Genomic DNA, 22,500 nt, shown 5'->3' with positions numbered 1-22,500 from the left:
AAAACTGTAAAGTTCGGTGCTGCTGAAGTGATTTCTGACTCACTCACCGCATTTACAGAGATGATTGAGTGCAATAAATAAACATGCGTTTTGGATGTTTTCTCTCCACTAGTCTGAAAGACGACACTGGTTTTCCTGTAGTCATGAAATCTAAATCTGTTAATATGCTGACGAGTCTTTCAGAGAGTTGATTCTGAAAACACGTGGTTGTGTTGGTGACAGTGATCAGACTCACGGTGAGGCGACGCTGCCCGGCGCTGCTCCTGGCGCTGGTTCCCCGGGCCGGCAGACGGGCTCATGCCCACACAGTCCGGGTAATACGCGCTGAGGAACGGGCTAGCGGGACTGTCCTTTAGCAGCGGCGGCAGGATGAGCATCGAGAGCCACCAGCTGTCCGTCACACCGGCCACACGCTGGTCAACAACAGCATCATCATCAGCATCATGTGGTGTTAATCACGTTAATCAGACTGAATACTGTTGGGTCTGTGAACTTCGTGGTCATATTAATATATTTCTGTATGATTGTCGTACAGTCTGATTGGTCACTGAATGGCCAGAGTAAAATCAATGAACCACTGATCAACCGCATCAAGAGATGAAAGGATCTTTACCACGTCCTCCGGCTGAGAACACGCATCACTTCCTTCGCTCTGCAAAACAAAAGCACAGATCAGCACACACCCCAGCACACACTCCATCACACACCCCAGCCCACACTCCAGCACACACCCCAGCACACACCCCAGCACACACCACAGCACACACTCCAGCACACACTCCAGCACACACTCCAGCACACACCCCAGCACACACTCCAGCACACACCCCAGCACACACTCCAGCACACACCCCAGCACACACTCCAGCACACACCACAGCACACACTCCAGCACACACTCCAGCACACACTCCAGCACACACCCCAGCACACACTCCAGCACACACCACAGCACACACTCCAGCACACACTCCAGCACACACTCCATCACACACCCCAGCCCACACTCCAGCACACACTCCAGCACACACCCCAGCACACACTCCAGCACACACTCCAGCACACACCCCAGCACACACTCCAGCACACACTCCAGCACACACTCCAGCACACACCCCAGCACACACCACAGCACACACTCCAGCACACACTCCAGAACACAACCCAGCACACACTCCAGCACACACTCCAGCACACACTCCAGCACACACCCCAGCACACACTCCAGCACACACTCCAGCACACACCCCAGCACACACTCCAGAACACACCCCAGCACACACTCCAGCACACACCCCAGCACACACTCCAGCACACACCCCAGCACACACTCCAGCACACACTCGAGCACACACTCCAGCACACACTCCAGAACACACCCCAGCACACACCCCAGCACACACCCCAGCACACACTCCAGAACACACCCCAGCACACACTCCAGCACACACCCCAGCACACACTTCAACACACACCCCAGCACACACCCCAGCACACACCACAGCACACACTCCAGCACACACTCCAGCACACACTCCAGCACACACCCCAGCACACACTCCAGCACACACCACAGCACACACTCCAGCACACACTCCAGCACACACTCCATCACACACCCCAGCCCACACTCCAGCACACACTCCAGCACACACCCCAGCACACACTCCAGCACACACTCCAGCACACACCCCAGCACACACTCCAGCACACACTCCAGCACACACTCCAGCACACACCCCAGCACACACCACAGCACACACTCCAGCACACACTCCAGAACACAACCCAGCACACACTCCAGCACACACTCCAGCACACACTCCAGCACACACCCCAGCACACACTCCAGCACACACTCCAGCACACACCCCAGCACACACTCCAGAACACACCCCAGCACACACTCCAGCACACACCCCAGCACACACTCCAGCACACACCCCAGCACACACTCCAGCACACACTCGAGCACACACTCCAGCACACACTCCAGAACACACCCCAGCACACACCCCAGCACACACCCCAGCACACACTCCAGAACACACCCCAGCACACACTCCAGCACACACCCCAGCACACACTTCAACACACACCCCAGCACACACCCCAGCACACACCCCAGCACACACCCCAGCACACACCCCAGCACACACTCCAGCACACACCTCAGCACACACCCCAGCACACACTCCAGCACACACCCCAGCACACACCCCAGCACACACTCCAGCACACACCCCAGCACACACTCCAGCACACACCCCAGCACACACCCCAGCACACACTCCAGAACACACCCCAGCACACACCCCAGCACACACCCCAGCACACACCCCAGCACACACCCCAGCACACACTACAGCACACACTCCAGCACACCCCAGCACACACTCCAGCACACACTCCAGCACACACCCCAGCACACACCCCAGCACAAACCCCAGCACACACTCCAGCACACACTCCAGCACACACTCCAGCACACACCCCAGCACACACTCCAGCACACACCCCAGCACACACCCCAGCACACACTCCAGCACACACTCCAGCACACACCCCAGCACACACTCCAGCACACACCCCAGCCCACACCCCAGCACACACCCCAGCACACACCCCAGCACACACCCCGGCCCACACCCCGGCACACACCCCGGCACACACCCCCCGCACACACTCCGGCACACACCCCGGCACACACCCCGGCACACACCCCGGCACACACCCCGGCACACACTCCGGCACACACCCCGGCACACACCCCGGCACACACCCCGGCACACACCCCGGCACACACCCCCCGCACACACTCCGGCACACACCCCGGCACACACTCCAGCACACACTCCAGCACACACTCCAGCACACACCCCAGCACACACTCCAGCACACACTCCAGCACACACCCCAGCACACACTCCAGCACACACTCCAGCACACACTCCAGCACACACCCCAGCACACACCACAGCACACACTCCAGCACACACTCCAGAACACAACCCAGCACACACTCCAGCACACACTCCAGCACACACTCCAGCACACACCCCAGCACACACTCCAGAACACACCCCAGCACACACTCCAGCACACACCCCAGCACACACTCCAGCACACACCCCAGCACACACCCCAGCACACACTTCAGCACACACTCCAGCACACACCCCAGCACACACTCCAGCACACACTCCAGCACACACTCCAGCACACACTCCAGAACACACCCCAGCACACACCCCAGCACACACCCCAGCACACACCCCAGCACACACTCCAGCACACACTCCAGCACACACCCCAGCACACACCCCAGAACACACTCCAGCACACACCCCAGCACACACTCCAGCACACACCCCAGCCCACACCCCAGCACACACCCCAGCCCACACCCCAGCACACACCCCAGCACACACCCCAGCCCACACCCCAGCACACACCACAGCACACACCCCAGCACACACCCCAGCACACACCCCAGCCCACACTCCAGCCCACACCCCAGCACACACCCCAGCACACACCCCAGCACACACCCCAGCCCACACTCCAGCCCACACCCCAGCACAAACCCCAGCACACACTCCAGCACACACCCCAGCACACACCCCAGCACACACCCCAGCACACACTCCAGCACACACTCCAGCACACACTCCAGCACACACCTTCACACTGTTGATCTTCATCCCGCAGCGATACGATGATGCCAGAGAAGCCGTCAGAACCGACTCTTTACTCAGCTGACGCCATCTGCCACAGTCTGCTTTACTGCACTGGACCTGACACACATACACACAAACACACACACACACACACACGATTATCAGCATCTGCCACAGTCTGCTTTACTGCACTGGACCTGACACACATACACACACACACACGATTATCAGCATCTGCCACAGACTGCTTTACTGCCCTGGACCTGACACACACACACACACACACACACACACACACACACACGATTATCAGCATCTGCCACAGTCTGCTTTACTGCACTGGCCCTGACACACACACACACACGCAGACACACTTCCCCCATTCCTGTTCGTAGGAGTGATGAGATAGTTAGCAGATTGACTTATAAAACCGTGCGTACGCCAGAACCTGCGCAGAATTCACTTTATAAATCCCAGTTAGTGGAAGATTGTGCGCACATGCGTCTCCTCCCCGAAACAGCCATATATGAGCTTACAACGCCTAGTTTTACTATGCATATCCTCATCTGCATATCATTTGCATATGATTAATCATCCACGTGATAACCTGTTTAACGGTACAAGACATTAGGAAAATATGAAATGCGGATGTGCTGTCACATTAGTTACATTAATAAAAATAGTTTAGTAGCCTATCCTTGCCTTGTTTTTGAATAAATAAATAAAATAAGTGTAAAATACATTTCATAGGAAGTTTTACTCAATCTTTTCCACTGGCCAAGGAGTATTTTTAATTGATTTATGTTTTTAATGGAAACAGATAGACCTTATTGTGCATTATTAGCACAAAACTATTTTCTCAGACAATCTGCTATTATCATAAGCAATTATCTCTTTAGTTAAACATTAAAACACAGCATGCCACCGGAAATGTGTTCGAAAGCATTGCATCCACAACAAATATTTCTATTTATTGAATATAAAAAATTTAACTTTTCAGTAATGATTTCATGTAATTATTTAATCTAAATGTTTACATCAGAAGTAAAACAAAGTTTAAATCATTCTTTTATTTATTTAAACTGTTATTGTGAACATGCACTGTATTTATGATTAGAACTTATAATGAAGATTCACGGTTTTGGATAGGATATGCGTCAGTTTCACTAAACGGCCCAACGCGCTCACTGGCGCGGACATTTAAGAAGGGATGGATGTCTGCGTCATGTGATAGGCTTGGTGATTAGAATTATATTTGTATTATCTTTCGGTATATGTAAAAAATGTTTAGATTTTCTGTCTAAAAGTGACCAAAAAGACATGTAACTCCAGCTCACCATCGGTGTCGCCAAAATGCTCCATCTCCAAAATGTCCGTCCGCATGAGTCAGAGTTTGCGTGCAGGTGCGCAAATTTTCCCGTCAAGTTTGTTTTTATAAATCACAACTTGTGCGTCGGAAGTGGCGTATGCCTCTTTCAGGGCCTGTTTTGTGCGTACGCAATGGTTATAAATGAGGACCCTGACCTGTTGAAAAGAGAAGGAATTCATAGCACCCCCCAAGATTACGGTATGAAAGGCAAAGGGGAGGTGTTGCTGTAAATTATAGTAATATTTTCAGAATTACTGAGAAGTCTAGTTTCAAATATAATTTGAAGTGTTGGTGCTTAATGTAACACTATCTAGTGTAAATGATAAATCACGATTGAGATTTGTGCTGGCTACTGTATACAGGCCACCAGGGCACCATACAGACTCTATCAAAGAATTTGCTGACTTTCTATCAGAGTTAGTACTGGGTGCAGATAAAGTCCTTATTGTTAGTGATTTTAATATACATGTAGTTAACGAAAATTATGTATTGGGATTGGCATTTAAAGACATTCCTAACTCTATTGGAGTTAGACAACACGTGTCAGGACCTACTCATTGTCATAATCATACTCTAGATCTAATATTATCACATGAAATCAATGTTGATGCTGTTGAAATTCTGCAGCAGAGCGACGACATCTCAGATCATTATCTAGTCTCATGTAAATTACATTTAGCCAAGGCTGCAAAGCCGACTCCGTGTTACAAATATGTTAGACCTATCACTTCTGCCGCTAAAGATTGCTTTATTAATAATCTTCCTGATCAATTTCATCATCTCAGCATCCCAGATAGCTTAGAAGAACTTGATATTGCAACAGAAACTCTTAACTCTCTCTTTCCCAGCACTTTAGACACAGTTGCTCAGTTACGCTTAAAGAAGATTAAAGAAAATATCCCCACGCCGTGGTACAACGAGCACACTCAGGCCTTAAAGAGAGCAGCCAGAAAAATAGAGCGAAACTGGAAGAAAACAAAACTAGAGGTATTTCGATTTTCGTGGAGTGTTAGAGCACAATTGTGTACAGAAAGGCCTTAAAAACGGCTAGATCTGCTTATTTTTCAACTCTTAGACGAAAATAAACACAACCTAGGTATTTATTTGACACAGTGGCTAAACTAACGAAAAATAAAGCTTCTACTTCTAAGTTCTAGCTTCTATGTTTCCAAAGAGCACAGCAGTAACGACTCTATGAAAGAACCTAATTACAAGATTGATAATATTACAGAGAAAATTTTAAATGCAACAGTTTAGTACAGTATCGCATCAGACAGTGCAGTGTAGTCTCACTGACGAAACATTACATTCAGTCATTGCTATAGGAGAGGTAGAATTTAGGTCTAGGTTACACAGAGCTGGTCTAGGTTACACAGAGCTGGTCTAGGTTACACAGGTCTAGGTTACACAGGTCTAGGGTACACAGAGCTAGATTACACAGACGCTGATCTAGGTTACAATGGTCTAGGTTACAATGGTCTAGGTTACACAGACGCTGGTCTAGGTTACAATGCTCTAGGTTACACACACGCTGGTCTAGGTTACACAGACGCTGGTCTAGGTTACACAGACGCTGGTCTAGGTTACAATGGTCTAGGTTACAATGGTCTAGGTTACACAGACGCTGGTCTAGGTTACACAGACGCTGGTCTAGGTTACAATGCTCTAGGTTACACAGACGCTGGTCTAGGTTACACAGACGCTGGTCTAGGTTACACAGACGCTGGTCTAGGTTACACAGACACTGGTCTAGGTTACACTGGTCTAGGTTACACTGGTCTACGTTACACAGACGCTGGTCTAGGTTACACAGATGCTGGTCTGAGTTACACAGACGCTGGTCTGGGTTACACAGACGCTGGTCAAGGTTACACAGATGCTGGTCTGAGTTACACAGAGCTGGTCTAGGTTACAATGGTCTAGGTTACACAGACGCTGGTCTAAGTTACACAGACGATGGTCTAGGTTAAACAGACGCTGGTCTAGGTTACACAGACGCTGAACTAGGTTACACAGACGATGGTCTAGGTTAAACAGACGCTGGTCTAGGTTACACAGACGCTGAACTAGGTTACACAGACGCTGAACTAGGTTACACAGACGCTGAACTAGGTTAAACAGACGCTGGTCTAGATTACACAGATGCTGGTCTGAGTTACACAGACGCTGGTCTGGGTTACACAGACGCTGGTCAAGGTTACACAGATGCTGGTCTGAGTTACACAGAGCTGGTCTAGGTTACAATGGTCTAGGTTACACAGACGCTGGTCTAAGTTACACAGACGATGGTCTAGGTTACACAGACGCTGAACTAGGTTACACAGACGCTGAACTAGGTTACACAGACGCTGAACTAGGTTAAACAGACGCTGGTCTAGGTTACACAGACGCTGAACTAAGTTACACAGGAGCTGGTCTAGGTTACACAGACGCTGGTCTAGGTTACACAGACGCTGGTCTAGGTTACACTGGTCTAGGTTACACGGACGCTGGTCTAGGTTACACGGACGCTGGTCTAGGTTACATGGACGCTGGTCTAGGTTACACGGACGCTGGTCTAGGTTACACGGACACTGTTCTAGGTTACACGGACGCTGAACTAGGTTACACAGACGCTGGTCTATGTTACACAGACGCTGGTCTAGGTTACACAGACGCTGGTCTAGGTTACACTGGTCTACGTTACACAGACGCTGTTCTAGGTTACATGGACGCTGAACTAGGTTACACAGACGCTGGTCTAGGTTACACAGACGCTGGTCTAGGTTACACTGGTCTACGTTACACAGACGCTGGTCTAAGCTACACAGACGCTGGTCTAGGTTACACAGACGCTGGTCTAGGTTACACAGACGCTGAACTAGGTTACACAGACGCTGGTCTAGGTTACACAGACGCTGAACTAGGTTACACAGACGCTGAACTAGGTTACACAGACGCTGGTCTAGGTTACACAGACGCTGGTCTAGGGTACACAGACGCTGGTCTAGGTTACACAGACGCTGGTCTAGGTTACACAGACGCTGAACTTGGTTACACAGACGCTGGTCTACGTTACACAGACGCTGGTCTAGGTTACACAGACGCTGGTCTAGGTTACACAGACGCTGGTCTAGGTTACACAGACGCTGGTCTAGGTTACACTGGTCTAGGTTACACAGACGCTGGTCTAGGTTACAGAGATGCTGGTCTAGGTTACACTGGTCTAGGTTACACAGACGCTGGTCTAGGTTACACAGACGCTGGTCTAGGTTACACAGACGATGGTCTAGGTTACACAGACGATGGTCTAGGTTACACTGACGCTGGTCTAGGTTACACTGACGCTGGTCTAGGTTACACAGACGCTGAACTAGGTTACACAGACGCTGAACTAGGTTACACAGATGCTGGTCTAGGTTACACAGAGCTGGTCTAGGTTACACAGACGCTGGTCTAGGTTACACACACGCTGGTCTAGGTTACACAGACGCTGGTCTAGGTTACACAGACGCTGAACTAGGTTACCCAGACGCTGAACTAGGTTACACAGACGCTGAACTAGGTTACACAGAAGCTGGTCTAGGTTACACAGAAGCTGGTCTAAGTTACACAGACACTGGTCTAGGTTACACAGACGCTGGTCTAGGTTACACTGGTCTAGGTTACACAGACGCTGGTCTAGGTTACACAGACGCTGGTCTAGGTTACACAGACGATGGTCTAGGTTACACAGACGATGGTCTAGGTTACACAGACGCTGGTCTAGGTTACACAGACGCTGAACTAGGTTACACAGATGCTGGTCTAGGTTACACAGAGCTGGTCTAGGTTACACGGACGCTGGTCTAGGTTACACAGACGCTGGTCTAGGTTACACAGACGCTGGTCTAGGTTACACAGACGCTGAACTAGGTTACACAGAAGCTGGTCTAGGTTACACAGACGCTGGTCTAGGTTACACTGGTCTAGGTTACACAGACGCTGGTCTAGGTTACACAGACGCTGGTCTAGGTTACACAGACGCTGGTCTAGGTCACACAGACGCTGGTCTAGGTCACACAGACGCTGGCCTAGGTTACACAGACGCTGGCCTAGGTTACACAGATGCTGGCCTAGGTTACACAGACGCTGGCCTAGGTTACACTGGTCTAGGTTACAAAGACGCTGGTCTAAGCTACACAGACGCTGGTCTAGGTTACACAGACGCTGGCCTAGGTTACACAGACGCTGGTCTAGGTTACACAGACGCTGGTCTAGGTTACACAGACGCTGGCCTAGGTTACACAGACGCTGGCCTAGGTTACACTGGTCTAGGTTACACAGACGCTGGTCTAAGCTACACAGACGCTGGTCTAGGTTACACAGACGCTGGTCTAGGTTACACAGACGCTGAACTAGGTTACACAGACGCTGGTCTAGGTTAAACAGACGCTGGTATAGGTTACACAGACGCTGGTCTAGGTTACACAGACGCTGGTCTAGGTTACACAGACGCTGGTCTAGGTTACACAGACGCTGAGCTAGGTTACACAGACGCTGAACTAGGTTACACAGACGCTGAACTAGGTTACACAGACGCTGGTCTAGGTTACACAGACGCTGGTCTAGGTTACACAGACACTGGTCTAGGTTACACAGACGCTGAACTAGGTTACACAGACGCTGGTCTAGGTTACACAGACGCTGGTCTAGGTTACACAGACGCTGGTCTAGGTTACACAGAAGCTGAACTAGGTTACACAGACGCTGGTCTAGGTTACACAGACGCTGGTCTAGGTTACACAGACTCTGGTCTAGGTTACACAGACGATGGTCTAGGTTACACAGACGATGGTCTAGGTTACACAGACGCTGGTCTAGGTTACACAGACGCTGAACTAGGTTACACAGAGGCTGGTCTAGGTTACACAGACGCTGGTCTAGGTTACACAGACGCTGGTCTAAGTTACACAGACGCTGAACTAGGTTACACAGACGCTGGTCTAGGTTACACAGACGCTGGTCTAGGTTACACAGACGCTGGTCTAGGTTACACAGACGCTGGTCTAGGTTACACAGACGCTGGACTAGGTTACACAGACGCTGGTCTAGGTTACACAGACGCTGGTCTAGGTTACACAGACGCTGAACTAGGCTACACAGACGCTGGTCTAGGTTACACAGACGCTGGTCTAGGTTACACAGACGATGGTCTAGGTTACACAGACGATGGTCTAGGTTACACAGACGCTAGTCTAGGTTACACAGACGCTGGTCTAGGTTACACAGACGCTGAACTAGGTTACACAGACGCTGGTCTAGGTTACACAGACGATGGTCTAGGTTACACAGACGATGGTCTAGGTTACACAGACGATGGTCTAGGTTACACAGACGATGGTCTAGGTTACACAGACGATGGTCTAGGTTACACAGACGCTGGTCTAGGTTACACAGACGCTGAACTAGGTTACACAGACGCTGGTCTAGGTTACACAGACGCTGGTCTAGGTTACACAGACGCTGGTCTAGGTTACACAGACGCTGGTCTAGGTTACACAGACGCTGGTCTAGGTTACACAGACACTGAACTAGGTTACACAGAAGCTGGTCTAGGTTACACAGAAGCTGGTCTAGGTTACACAGACGCTGGTCTAGGTTACACAGAAGCTGGTCTAGGTTACACAGAAGCTGGTCTAGGTTACACAGACGCTGGTCTAGGTTACACAGACGCTGGTCTAGGTTACACTGGTCTAGGTTACACAGACGCTGGTCTAGGTTACACAGACGCTGGTCTAGGTTACACAGACGCTGGTCTAGGTTACACAGACGCTGGTCTAGGTCACACAGACGCTGGCCTAGGTCACACAGACGCTGGCCTAGGTTACACAGACGCTGGCCTAGGTTACACAGACGCTGGCCTAGGTTAAACTGGTCTAGGTTACACAGACGCTGGTCTAAGCTACACAGACGCTGGTCTAGGTTACACAGACGCTGGTCTAAGTTACACAGACGCTGAACTAGGTTACACAGACGCTGGTCTAGGTTACACAGACGCTGGTCTAGGTTACACAGACGCTGGTCTAGGTTACACAGACGCTGGTCTAGGTTACACAGACGCTGGACTAGGTTACACAGACGCTGGTCTAGGTTACACAGACGCTGGTCTAGGTTACACAGACGCTGAACTAGGCTACACAGACGCTGGTCTAGGTTACACAGACGCTGGTCTAGGTTACACAGACGATGGTCTAGGTTACACAGACGATGGTCTAGGTTACACAGACGCTAGTCTAGGTTACACAGACGCTGGTCTAGGTTACACAGACGCTGAACTAGGTTACACAGACGCTGGTCTAGGTTACACAGACGATGGTCTAGGTTACACAGACGATGGTCTAGGTTACACAGACGATGGTCTAGGTTACACAGACGATGGTCTAGGTTACACAGACGATGGTCTAGGTTACACAGACGCTGGTCTAGGTTACACAGACGCTGAACTAGGTTACACAGACGCTGGTCTAGGTTACACAGACGCTGGTCTAGGTTACACAGACGCTGGTCTAGGTTACACAGACGCTGGTCTAGGTTACACAGACGCTGGTCTAGGTTACACAGACACTGAACTAGGTTACACAGAAGCTGGTCTAGGTTACACAGAAGCTGGTCTAGGTTACACAGACGCTGGTCTAGGTTACACAGAAGCTGGTCTAGGTTACACAGAAGCTGGTCTAGGTTACACAGACGCTGGTCTAGGTTACACAGACGCTGGTCTAGGTTACACTGGTCTAGGTTACACAGACGCTGGTCTAGGTTACACAGACGCTGGTCTAGGTTACACAGACGCTGGTCTAGGTTACACAGACGCTGGTCTAGGTCACACAGACGCTGGCCTAGGTCACACAGACGCTGGCCTAGGTTACACAGACGCTGGCCTAGGTTACACAGACGCTGGCCTAGGTTAAACTGGTCTAGGTTACACAGACGCTGGTCTAAGCTACACAGACGCTGGTCTAGGTTACACAGACGCTGGCCTAGGTTACACAGACGCTGGCCTAGGTTACACAGACGCTGGCCTAAGTTACACTGGTCTAGGTTACACAGACGCTGGTCTAAGCTACACAGACGCTGGTCTAGGTTACACTGACGCTGGTCTAGGTTACACAGACGCTGAACTAGGTTACACAGACGCTGGTCTAGGTTACACAGATGCTGGTCTAGGTTACACAGACGCTGGTCTAGGTTACAGAGACGATGGTCTAGGTTACAGAGACGCTGGTCTAGGTTACACAGACGCTGAACTAGGTTACAAAGACGCCGGTCTAGGTTACACAGAGCTGGTCTAGGTTACACAGACGCTGGTCTAGGTTACACAGACGCTGAACTAGGTTACACAGACGCTGAACTAGGTTACACAGACGCTGGTCTAGGTTACACAGACGCTGGTCTAGGTTACAGAGACGCTGAACTAGGTTACACAGACGCTGAACTAGGTTACACAGACGCTGGTCTAGGTTACACAGACGCTGGTCTAGGTTACACAGACGCTGAACTAGGTTACACAGACGCTGGTCTAGGTTACACAGACGCTGGTCTAGGTTACACAGACGCTGGTCTAGGTTACACAGACGCTGAACTAGGTTACACAGACGCTGGTCTAGGTTACACAGAGCTGGTCTAGGTTACACAGACGCTGAACTAGGTTACACAGACGCTGGTCTAGGTTACACAGACGCTGAACTAGGTTACACAGAGCTGGTCTAGGTTACACAGACGCTGGTCTAGGTTACAGAGACGCTGGTCTAGGTTACACAGACGCTGGTCTAGGTTACACAGACGCTGAACTAGGTTACACAGACGCTGGTCTAGGTTACACAGACGCTGGTCTAGGTTACACAGACGCTGGTCTAGGTTACACTGGTCTAGGTTACACTGGTCTAGGTTACACAGACGCTGGTCTAGGTCACACAGACGCTGGTCTAGGTCACAAAGACGCTGGTCTAGGTCACACAGACGCTGGTCTAGGTTACACAGACGCTGGTCTAGGTCACACAGACGCTGGTCTAGGTCACACAGACGCTGGTCTAGGTTACACTGGTCTAGGTTACACAGACGCTGGTCTAGGTTACACAGACGCTGGTCTAGGTCACACAGACGCTGGTCTAGGTCACACAGAGGCTGGTCTAGGTTACACAGACGCTGGTCTAGGTCACACAGACGCTGGTCAAGGTCACACAGACGCTGGTCTAGGTCACACAGACGCTGGCCTAGGTTACACAGACGCTGGTCTAGGTTACACTGGTCTAGGTCACACAGACGCTGGTCTAGGTTACACTGGTCTAGGTTACACAGACGCTGGTCTAGGTCACACACACGCTGGTCTAGGTCACACAGACGCTGGTCTAGGTCACACAGACGCTGGTCTAGGTTACACAGACGCTGGTCTAGGTTACACAGACGCTGGTCTAGGTTACACAGACGCTGGTCTAGGTTACACAGACGCTGGTCTAGGTTACACAGACGCTGGTCTAGGTTACACAGACGCTGGTCTAGATCACACAGACGCTGGTCTAGGTCACACAGACGCTGGTCTAGGTCACACAGACGCTGGTCTAGGTCACACAGACGCTGGTCTAGGTCACACAGACGCTGGCCTAGGTCACACAGACGCTGGTCTAGGTTACACTGGTCTAGGTTACACAGACGCTGGTCTAAGCTACACAGACGCTGGTCTAGGTTACACAGACGCTGGTCTAGGTTACACAGACGCTGGTCTAGGTTACACTGGTCTAGGTTACACAGACGCTGGTCTAAGCTACACAGACGCTGGTCTAGGTTACACAGACGCTGGTCTAGGTCACACAGACGCTGGTCTAGGTTACACTGGTCTAGGTTACACAGACGCTGGTCTAGGTCACACAGACGCTGGTCTAGGTCACACAGACGCTGGTCTAGGTCACACAGACGCTGGTCTAGGTCACACAGACGCTGGTCTAGGTTACACAGACGCTGGTCTAGGTTACACAGACGCTGGTCTAGGTTACACAGACGCTGGTCTAGGTTACACAGACGCTGGTCTAGGTTACACAGACGCTGGTCTAGGTCACACAGACGCTGGTCTAGGTTACACTGGTCTAGGTTACACAGACGCTGGTCTAGGTCACACAGACGCTGGTCTAGGTCACACAGACGCTGGTCTAGGTCACACAGACGCTGGTCTAGGTCAACCATACGCTGGCCTAGGTTACACAGACGCTGGTCTAGGTTACACTGGTCTAGGTTACACAGACGCTGGTCTAAGCTACACAGACGCTGGTCTAGGTTACACAGACCCTGGTCTAGGTTACACAGACGCTGGTCTAGGTTACACAGACGCTGGTCTAGGTTACACAGACGCTGGTCTAGGTCACACAGACGCTGGTCTAGGTCACACATACGCTGGCCTAGGTTACACAGACGCTGGTCTAGGTTACACTGGTCTAGGTTACACAGATGCTGGTCTAGGTTACACTGGTCTAGGCTACACAGACGCTGGTCTAAGCTACACAGACGCTGGTCTAGGTTACACAGACGCTGTTCTAGGTTACACAGACGCTGGTCTAGGTTACACAGACGCTGGTCTAGGTCACACAGACGCTAGTCTAGGTCACACAGACCCTGGTCTAGGTTACACTGGTCTAGGTTACACAGACGCTGGTCTAGGTTACACAGACGCTGCTCTAGGTTACACAGACGCTGGTCTAGGTTACACAGACGCTGGTCTAGGTTACACAGACGCTGGTCTAGGTCACACAGACGCTGGTCAAGGTCACACAGACGCTGGTCTAGGTCACAAAGACGCTGGTCTAGGTCACACAGACGCTGGTCTAGGTTACACTGGTCTAGGTTACACAGACGCTGGTCTAGGTTACACTGGTCTAGGTTACACAGACGCTGGTCTAGGTTACACAGACGCTGGTCTAGGTCACACAGACGCTGGCCTAGGTTACACAGACGCTGGTCTAGGTCACACAGACGCTGGTCTAGGTCACACAGATGCTGGCCTAGGTTACACAGACGCTGGTCTAGGTTAAACTGGTCTAGGTTACACAGACGCTGGTCTAAGCTACACAGACGCTGGTCTAGGTTACTCAGACCCTGGTCTAGGTTACACAGACCCTGGTCTAGGTTACACAGACGCTGGTCTAGGTTACACAGACGCTGGTCTAGGTCACACAGACGCTGGTCTAGGTCACACAGACGCTGGTCTAGGTCACACATACGCTGGCCTAGGTTACACAGACGCTGGTTTAGGTTACACTGGTCTAGGTTACACAGACGCTGGTCTAGGTTACACTGGTCTAGGCTACACAGACGCTGGTCTAAGCTACACAGACGCTGGTCTAGGTTACACAGACGCTGTTCTAGGTTACACAGACGTGGTCTAGGTTACACAGACGTGGTCTAGGTTACACAGACGCTGGTCTAGGTCACAAAGACGGTGGTCTAGGTCACACAGACCCTGGTCTAGGTTACACTGGTCTAGGTTACACAGACGCTGGTCTAGGTTACACAGACGCTGGTCTAGGTTACACAGACGCTGGTCTAGGTTACACAGACGCTGGTCTAGGATACACAAACGCTGGTCTAGTTTACACAGACGCTGGTCTAGGTCACACAGACGCTGGTCTAGGTCACACAGACGCTGGTCTAGGTCACACAGACGCTGGTCTAGGTCACACAGACGCTGGCCTAGGTCACACAGACGCTGGTCTAGGTTACACTGGTCTAGGTTACACAGACGCTGGTCTAAGCTACACAGACGCTGGTCTAGGTTACACAGACGCTGGTCTAGGTTACACAGACGCTGGTCTAGGTCACACAGACGCTGGTCTAGGTCACACAGACGCTGGTCTAGGTTACACTGGTCTAGGTTACACAGACGCTGGTCTAGGTCACACAGACGCTGGTCTAGGTTACACAGACGCTGGTCTAGGTTACACAGACGCTGGTCTAGGTTACACAGACGCTGGTCTAGGTTACACAGACGCTGGTCTAGGTTACACAGACGCTGGTCTAGGTTACACAGACGCTGGTCTAGGTTACACAGACGCTGGTCTAGGTTACACAGACTCTGGTCTAGGTCACACAGACGCTGGTCTAGGTCACACAGACGCTGGTCTAGGTCACACAGACGCTGGTCTAGGTCACACAGACGCTGGTCTAGGTCACACAGACGCTGGCCTAGGTTACACAGACGCTGGTCTAGGTTACACTGGTCTAGGTCACACAGACGCTGGTCTAGGTTACACTGGTCTAGGTCACACAGACGCTGGTCTAGGTCACACAGACGCTGGTCTAGGTCACACAGACGCTGGTCTAGGTCACACAGACGCTGGTCTAGGTCACACAGACGCTGGCCTAGGTTACACAGACGCTGGTCTAGGTTACACTGGTCTAGGTCACACAGACGCTGGTCTAGGTTACACTGGTCTAGGTTACACAGACGCTGGTCTAGGTCACACAGACGCTGGTCTAGGTCACACAGACGCTGGTCTAGGTTACACAGACGCTGGTCTAGGTTACACAGACGCTGGTCTAGGTTACACAGACGCTGGTCTAGGTTACACAGACGCTGGTCTAGGTTACACAGACGCTGGTCTAGGTCACACAGACGCTGGTCTAGGTCACACAGACGCTGGTCTAGGTCACACAGACGCTGGTCTAGGTCACACAGACGCTGGTCTAGGTCACACAGACGCTGGCCTAGGTTACACAGACGCTGGTCTAGGTTACACTGGTCTAGGTTACACATACGCTGGTCTAAGCTACTCAGACGCTGGTCTAGGTTACACAGACGCTGGTCTAGGTTACACAGACGCTGGTCTAGGTTACACTGGTCTAGGTTACACAGACGCTGGTCTAAGCTACACAGACGCTGGTCTAGGTTACACAGACGCTGGTCTAGGTTACACAGACGCTGGTCTAGGTCACACAGACGCTGGTCTAGGTTACACTGGTCTAGGTTACACAGACGCTGGTCTAGGTCACACAGACGCTGGTCTAGGTCACACAGACGCTGGTCTAGGTTACACTGGTCTAGGTTACACAGACGCTGGTCTAGGTTACACAGACGCTGGTCTAGGTTACACAGACGCTGGTCTAGGTTACACAGACGCTGGTCTAGGTTACACAGACGCTGGTCTAGGTCACACAGACGCTGGTCTAGGTTACACTGGTCTAGGTTACACAGACGCTGGTCTAGGTCACACAGACGCTGGTCTAGGTCACACAGACGCTGGTCTAGGTCACACAGACGCTGGTCTAGGTCACACAGACGCTGGTCTAGGTCACACAGACGCTGGTCTAGGTCACACAGACGCTGGTCTAGGTCACACAGACGCTGGTCTAGGTCACACAGACGCTGGTCTAGGTCACACAGACGCTGGTCTAGGTTACACTGGTCTAGGTTACACTGGTCTAGGTTACACTGGTCTAGGTTACACTGGTCTAGGTTACACTGGTCTAGGTTACACTGGTCTAGGTTACACTGGTCTAGGTCACACAGACGCTGGTCTAGGTCACACAGACGCTGGTCTAGGTCACACAGACGCTGGCCTAGGTCACACAGAAGCTGGTCTAGGTTACACTGGTCTAGGTTACACAGACGCTGGTCTAAGCTACACAGACGCTGGTCTAGGTTACACAAACGCTGGTCTATGTTACACAGACGCTGGTCTAGGTTACACAGACGCTAGTCTAGGTCACACAGACGCTGGTCTAGGTCACACAGACGCTGGTCTAGGTCACACAGACGCTGGCCTAGGTTACACAGACGCTGGTCTAGGTTACACTGGTCTAGGTTACACAGACGCTGGTCTAGGTTACACTGGTCTAAGCTACACAGACGCTGGTCTAGGTTACACAGACGCTGGTCTAGGTTACACAGACGCTGGTCTAGGTTACACAGACGCTGGTCTAGGTCACACAGACGCTGGTCTAGGTTACACATACGCTGGTCTAGGTTACACAGACTCTGGTCTCGGTTACACAGACGCTGGTCTAGGTCACACAGACGCTGGTCTAGGTCACACAGACGCTGGTCTAGGTTACACTGGTCTAGGTTACACAGACGCTGGTCTAGGTCACACAGACGCTGGTCTAGGTCACACAGACGCTGGTCTAGGTCACACAGACGCTGGTCTAGGTCACACAGACGCTGGTCTAGGTTACATTGGTCTAGGTTACACAGACGCTGGTCTAAGCTACACAGACGCTGGTCTAGGTTACACAGACGCTGGTCTAGGTCACACAGACGCTGGTCTAGGTCACACAGGCGCTGGTCTAGGTTACACAGACGCTGGTCTAGGTTACACAGACGCTGGTCTAGGTCACACAGACGCTGGTCAAGGTCACACAGACGCTGGTCTAGGTCACACAGACGCTGGTCTAGGTCACACAGACGCTGGTCTAGGTTACACTGGTCTAGGTTACACAGACGCTGGTCTAGGTTACACTGGTCTAGGTTACACAGACGCTGGTCTAGGTTACACAGACGCTGGTCTAGGTCACACAGACGCTGGCCTAGGTCACACAGACGCTGGCCTAGGTCACACAGACGCTGGTCTAGGTCACACAGACGCTGGTCTAGGTTACACTGGTCTAGGTTACACAGACGCTGGTCTAAGCTACACAGACGCTGGTCTAGGTTACACAGACCCTGGTCTAGGTTACACAGACCCTGGTCTAGGTTACACAGACCCTGGTCTAGGTTACACAGACGCTGGTCTAGGTTACACAGACGCTGGTCTAGGTCACACAGACGCTGGTCTAGGTCACACAGACGCTGGTCTAGGTCACACATACGCTGGCCTAGGTTACACAGACGCTGGTCTAGGTTACACTGGTCTAGGTTACACAGACGCTGGTCTAAGCTACACAGACGCTGGTCTAGGTTACACAGACGCTGGTCTAGGTTACACTGGTCTAGGTTACACAGACGCTGGTCTAAGCTACACAGACGCTGGTCTAGGTTACACAGACGCTGGTCTAGGTTACACAGACGCTGGTCTAGGTCACACAGACGCTGGTCTAGGTTACACTGGTCTAGGTTACACAGACGCTGGTCTAGGTCACACAGACGCTGGTCTAGGTCACACAGACGCTGGTCTAGGTTACACTGGTCTAGGTTACACAGACGCTGGTCTAGGTTACACAGACGCTGGTCTAGGTTACACAGACGCTGGTCTAGGTTACACAGACGCTGGTCTAGGTTACACAGACGCTGGTCTAGGTTACACAGACGCTGGTCTAGGTTACACAGACGCTGGTCTAGGTTACACTGGTCTAGGTTACACAGACGCTGGTCTAAGCTACACAGACGCTGGTCTAGGTTACACAGACGCTGGTCTAGGTTACACAGACGCTGGTCTAGGTCACACAGACGCTGGTCTAGGTTACACTGGTCTAGGTTACACAGACGCTGGTCTAGGTCACACAGACGCTGGTCTAGGTCACACAGACGCTGGTCTAGGTTACACTGGTCTAGGTTACACAGACGCTGGTCTAGGTTACACAGACGCTGGTCTAGGTTACACAGACGCTGGTCTAGGTTACACAGACGCTGGTCTAGGTTACACAGACGCTGGTCTAGGTTACACAGACGCTGGTCTAGGTCACACAGACGCTGGTCTAGGTTACACTGGTCTAGGTCACACAGACGCTGGTCTAGGTCACACAGACGCTGGTCTAGGTCACATAGACGCTGGTCTAGGTCACACAGACGCTGGTCTAGGTCACACAGACGCTGGTCTAGGTCACACAGACGCTGGTCTAGGTCACACAGACGCTGGTCTAGGTCACACAGACGCTGGTCTAGGTTACATTGGTCTAGGTTACACAGACGCTGGTCTAAGCTACACAGACGCTGGTCTAGGTTACACAGACGCTGGTCTAGGTCACACAGACGCTGGTCTAGGTCACACAGGCGCTGGTCTAGGTTACACAGACGCTGGTCTAGGTTACACAGACGCTGGTCTAGGTCACACAGACGCTGGTCAAGGTCACACAGACGCTGGTCTAGGTCACACAGACGCTGGTCTAGGTCACACAGACGCTGGTCTAGGTTACACTGGTCTAGGTTACACAGACGCTGGTCTAGGTTACACTGGTCTAGGTTACACAGACGCTGGTCTAGGTTACACAGACGCTGGTCTAGGTCACACAGACGCTGGCCTAGGTCACACAGACGCTGGCCTAGGTCACACAGACGCTGGTCTAGGTCACACAGACGCTGGTCTAGGTTACACTGGTCTAGGTTACACAGACGCTGGTCTAAGCTACACAGACGCTGGTCTAGGTTACACAGACCCTGGTCTAGGTTACACAGACCCTGGTCTAGGTTACACAGACGCTGGTCTAGGTTACACAGACGCTGGTCTAGGTCACACAGACGCTGGTCTAGGTCACACAGACGCTGGTCTAGGTCACACAGACGCTGGTCTAGGTCACACATACGCTGGCCTAGGTTACACAGACGCTGGTCTAGGTTACACTGGTCTAGGTTACACAGACGCTGGTCTAGGTTACACTGGTCTAGGCTACACAGACGCTGGTCTAAGCTACACAGACGCTGGTCTAGGTTACACAGACGCTGTTCTAGGTTACACAGACGTGGTCTAGGTTACACAGACGTGGTCTAGGTTACACAGACGCTGGTCTAGGTCACACAGACGCTGGTCTAGGTCACACAGACCCTGGTCTAGGTTACACTGGTCTAGGTTACACAGACGCTGGTCTAGGTTACACAGACGCTGGTCTAGGTTACACAGACGCTGGTCTAGGTTACACAGACGCTGGTCTAGGATACACAGACGCTGGTCTAGGTTACACAGACGCTGGTCTAGGTCACACAGACGCTGGTCTAGGTCACACAGACGCTGGTCTAGGTCACACAGACGCTGGCCTAGGTTACACAGACGCTGGTCTAGGTTACACTGGTCTAGGTTACACAGACGCTGGTCTAGGTCACACAGACGCTGGTCTAGGTCACACAGACGCTGGTCTAGGTCACACAGACGCTGGTCTAGGTTACACTGGTCTAGGTTACACAGATGCTGGTCTAGGTTACACAGACGCTGGTCTAGGTTACACAGACGCTGGTCTAGGTTACACAGACGCTGGTCTAGGTCACACAGACGCTGGTCTAGGTCACACAGACGCTGGTCTAGGTCACACAGACGCTGGCCTAGGTTACACAGACGCTGGTCTAGGTTACACTGGTCTAGGTTACACAGACGCTGGTCTAAGCTACACAGACGCTGGTCTAGGTTACACAGACGCTGGTCTAGGTCACACAGACGCTGGTCTAGGTCACACAGACGCTGGTCTAGGTCACACAGACGCTGGTCTAGGTTACACAGACGCTGGTCTAGGTCACACAGACGCTGGTCTAGGTCACACAGACGCTGGTCTAGGTTACACTGGTCTAGGTTACACAGACGCTGGTCTAGGTTACACAGACGCTGGTCTAGGTTACACAGACGCTGGTCTAGGTTACACAGACGCTGGTCTAGGTCACACAGACGCTGGTCTAGGTCACACAGACGCTGGTCTAGGTTACACTGGTCTAGGTTACACAGGCGCTGGTCTAGGTCACACAGACGCTGGTCTAGGTCACACAGACGCTGGTCTAGGTCACACAGACGCTGGTCTAGGTTACACAGACGCTGGTCTAGGTCACACAGACGCTGGTCTAGGTTACACTGGTCTAGGTTACACAGACGCTGGTCTAGGTCACACAGACGCTGGTCTAGGTCACACAGACGCTGGTCTAGGTTACACTGGTCTAGGTTACACAGACGCTGGCCTAGGTTACACAGACGCTGGTCTAGGTTACACAGACGCTGGTCTAGGTTACACAGACGCTGGTCTAGGTCACACAGACGCTGGTCTAGGTCACACAGACGCTGGTCTAGGTTACACTGGTCTAGGTTACACAGGCGCTGGTCTAGGTCACACAGACGCTGGTCTAGGTCACACAGACGCTGGTCTAGGTCACACAGACGCTGGTCTAGGTTACACAGACGCTGGTCTAGGTCACACAGACGCTGGTCTAGGTTACACTGGTCTAGGTTACACTGGTCTAGGTTACACTGGTCTAGGTCACACAGACGCTGGTCTAGGTCACACAGACGCTGGTCTAGGTCACACAGACGCTGGCCTAGGTCACACAGAAGCTGGTCTAGGTTACACTGGTCTAGGTTACACAGACGCTGGTCTAAGCTACACAGACGCTGGTCTAGGTTACACAAACGCTGGTCTATGTTACACAGACGCTGGTCTAGGTTACACAGACGCTAGTCTAGGTGACACAGACGCTGGTCTAGGTCACACAGACGCTGGTCTAGGTCACACAGACGCTGGCCTAGGTTACACAGACGCTGGTCTAGGTTACACTGGTCTAGGTTACACAGACGCTGGTCTAGGTTACACTGGTCTAAGCTACAC

General features: G+C 51.9%; 1 protein-coding gene across 2 annotated transcripts in view; it reads right to left on the bottom strand.

The window, feature by feature from the left end:
* The window catches only part of kdm1b (lysine demethylase 1B), a 63,108-nt gene that overhangs the window by 36,930 nt on the left and 3,678 nt on the right, over window positions 1-22,500 (bottom strand). For both annotated transcript variants that reach the window (XM_077225198.1, XM_077225199.1), the window contains exons 6-8: window positions 3,684-3,797; window positions 614-652; window positions 236-413 (exon numbers count right to left, since the gene is read on the bottom strand). In XM_077225198.1, the coding sequence (XP_077081313.1) occupies window positions 236-413; window positions 614-652; window positions 3,684-3,797 (331 nt within the window). The remainder of the gene's footprint in view (window positions 1-235; window positions 414-613; window positions 653-3,683; window positions 3,798-22,500) is intronic.

This window comes from Siphateles boraxobius, unplaced genomic scaffold (genome assembly GCF_051911475.1).
Source record: "Siphateles boraxobius isolate OS27281-9 unplaced genomic scaffold, OSU_SipBor_1 128, whole genome shotgun sequence".
Taxonomy (NCBI): domain Eukaryota; kingdom Metazoa; phylum Chordata; class Actinopteri; order Cypriniformes; family Leuciscidae; genus Siphateles; species Siphateles boraxobius.
Note: the sequence above shows the minus strand (reverse complement) of the source record. Positions and strands in the feature narration are given on the sequence as shown.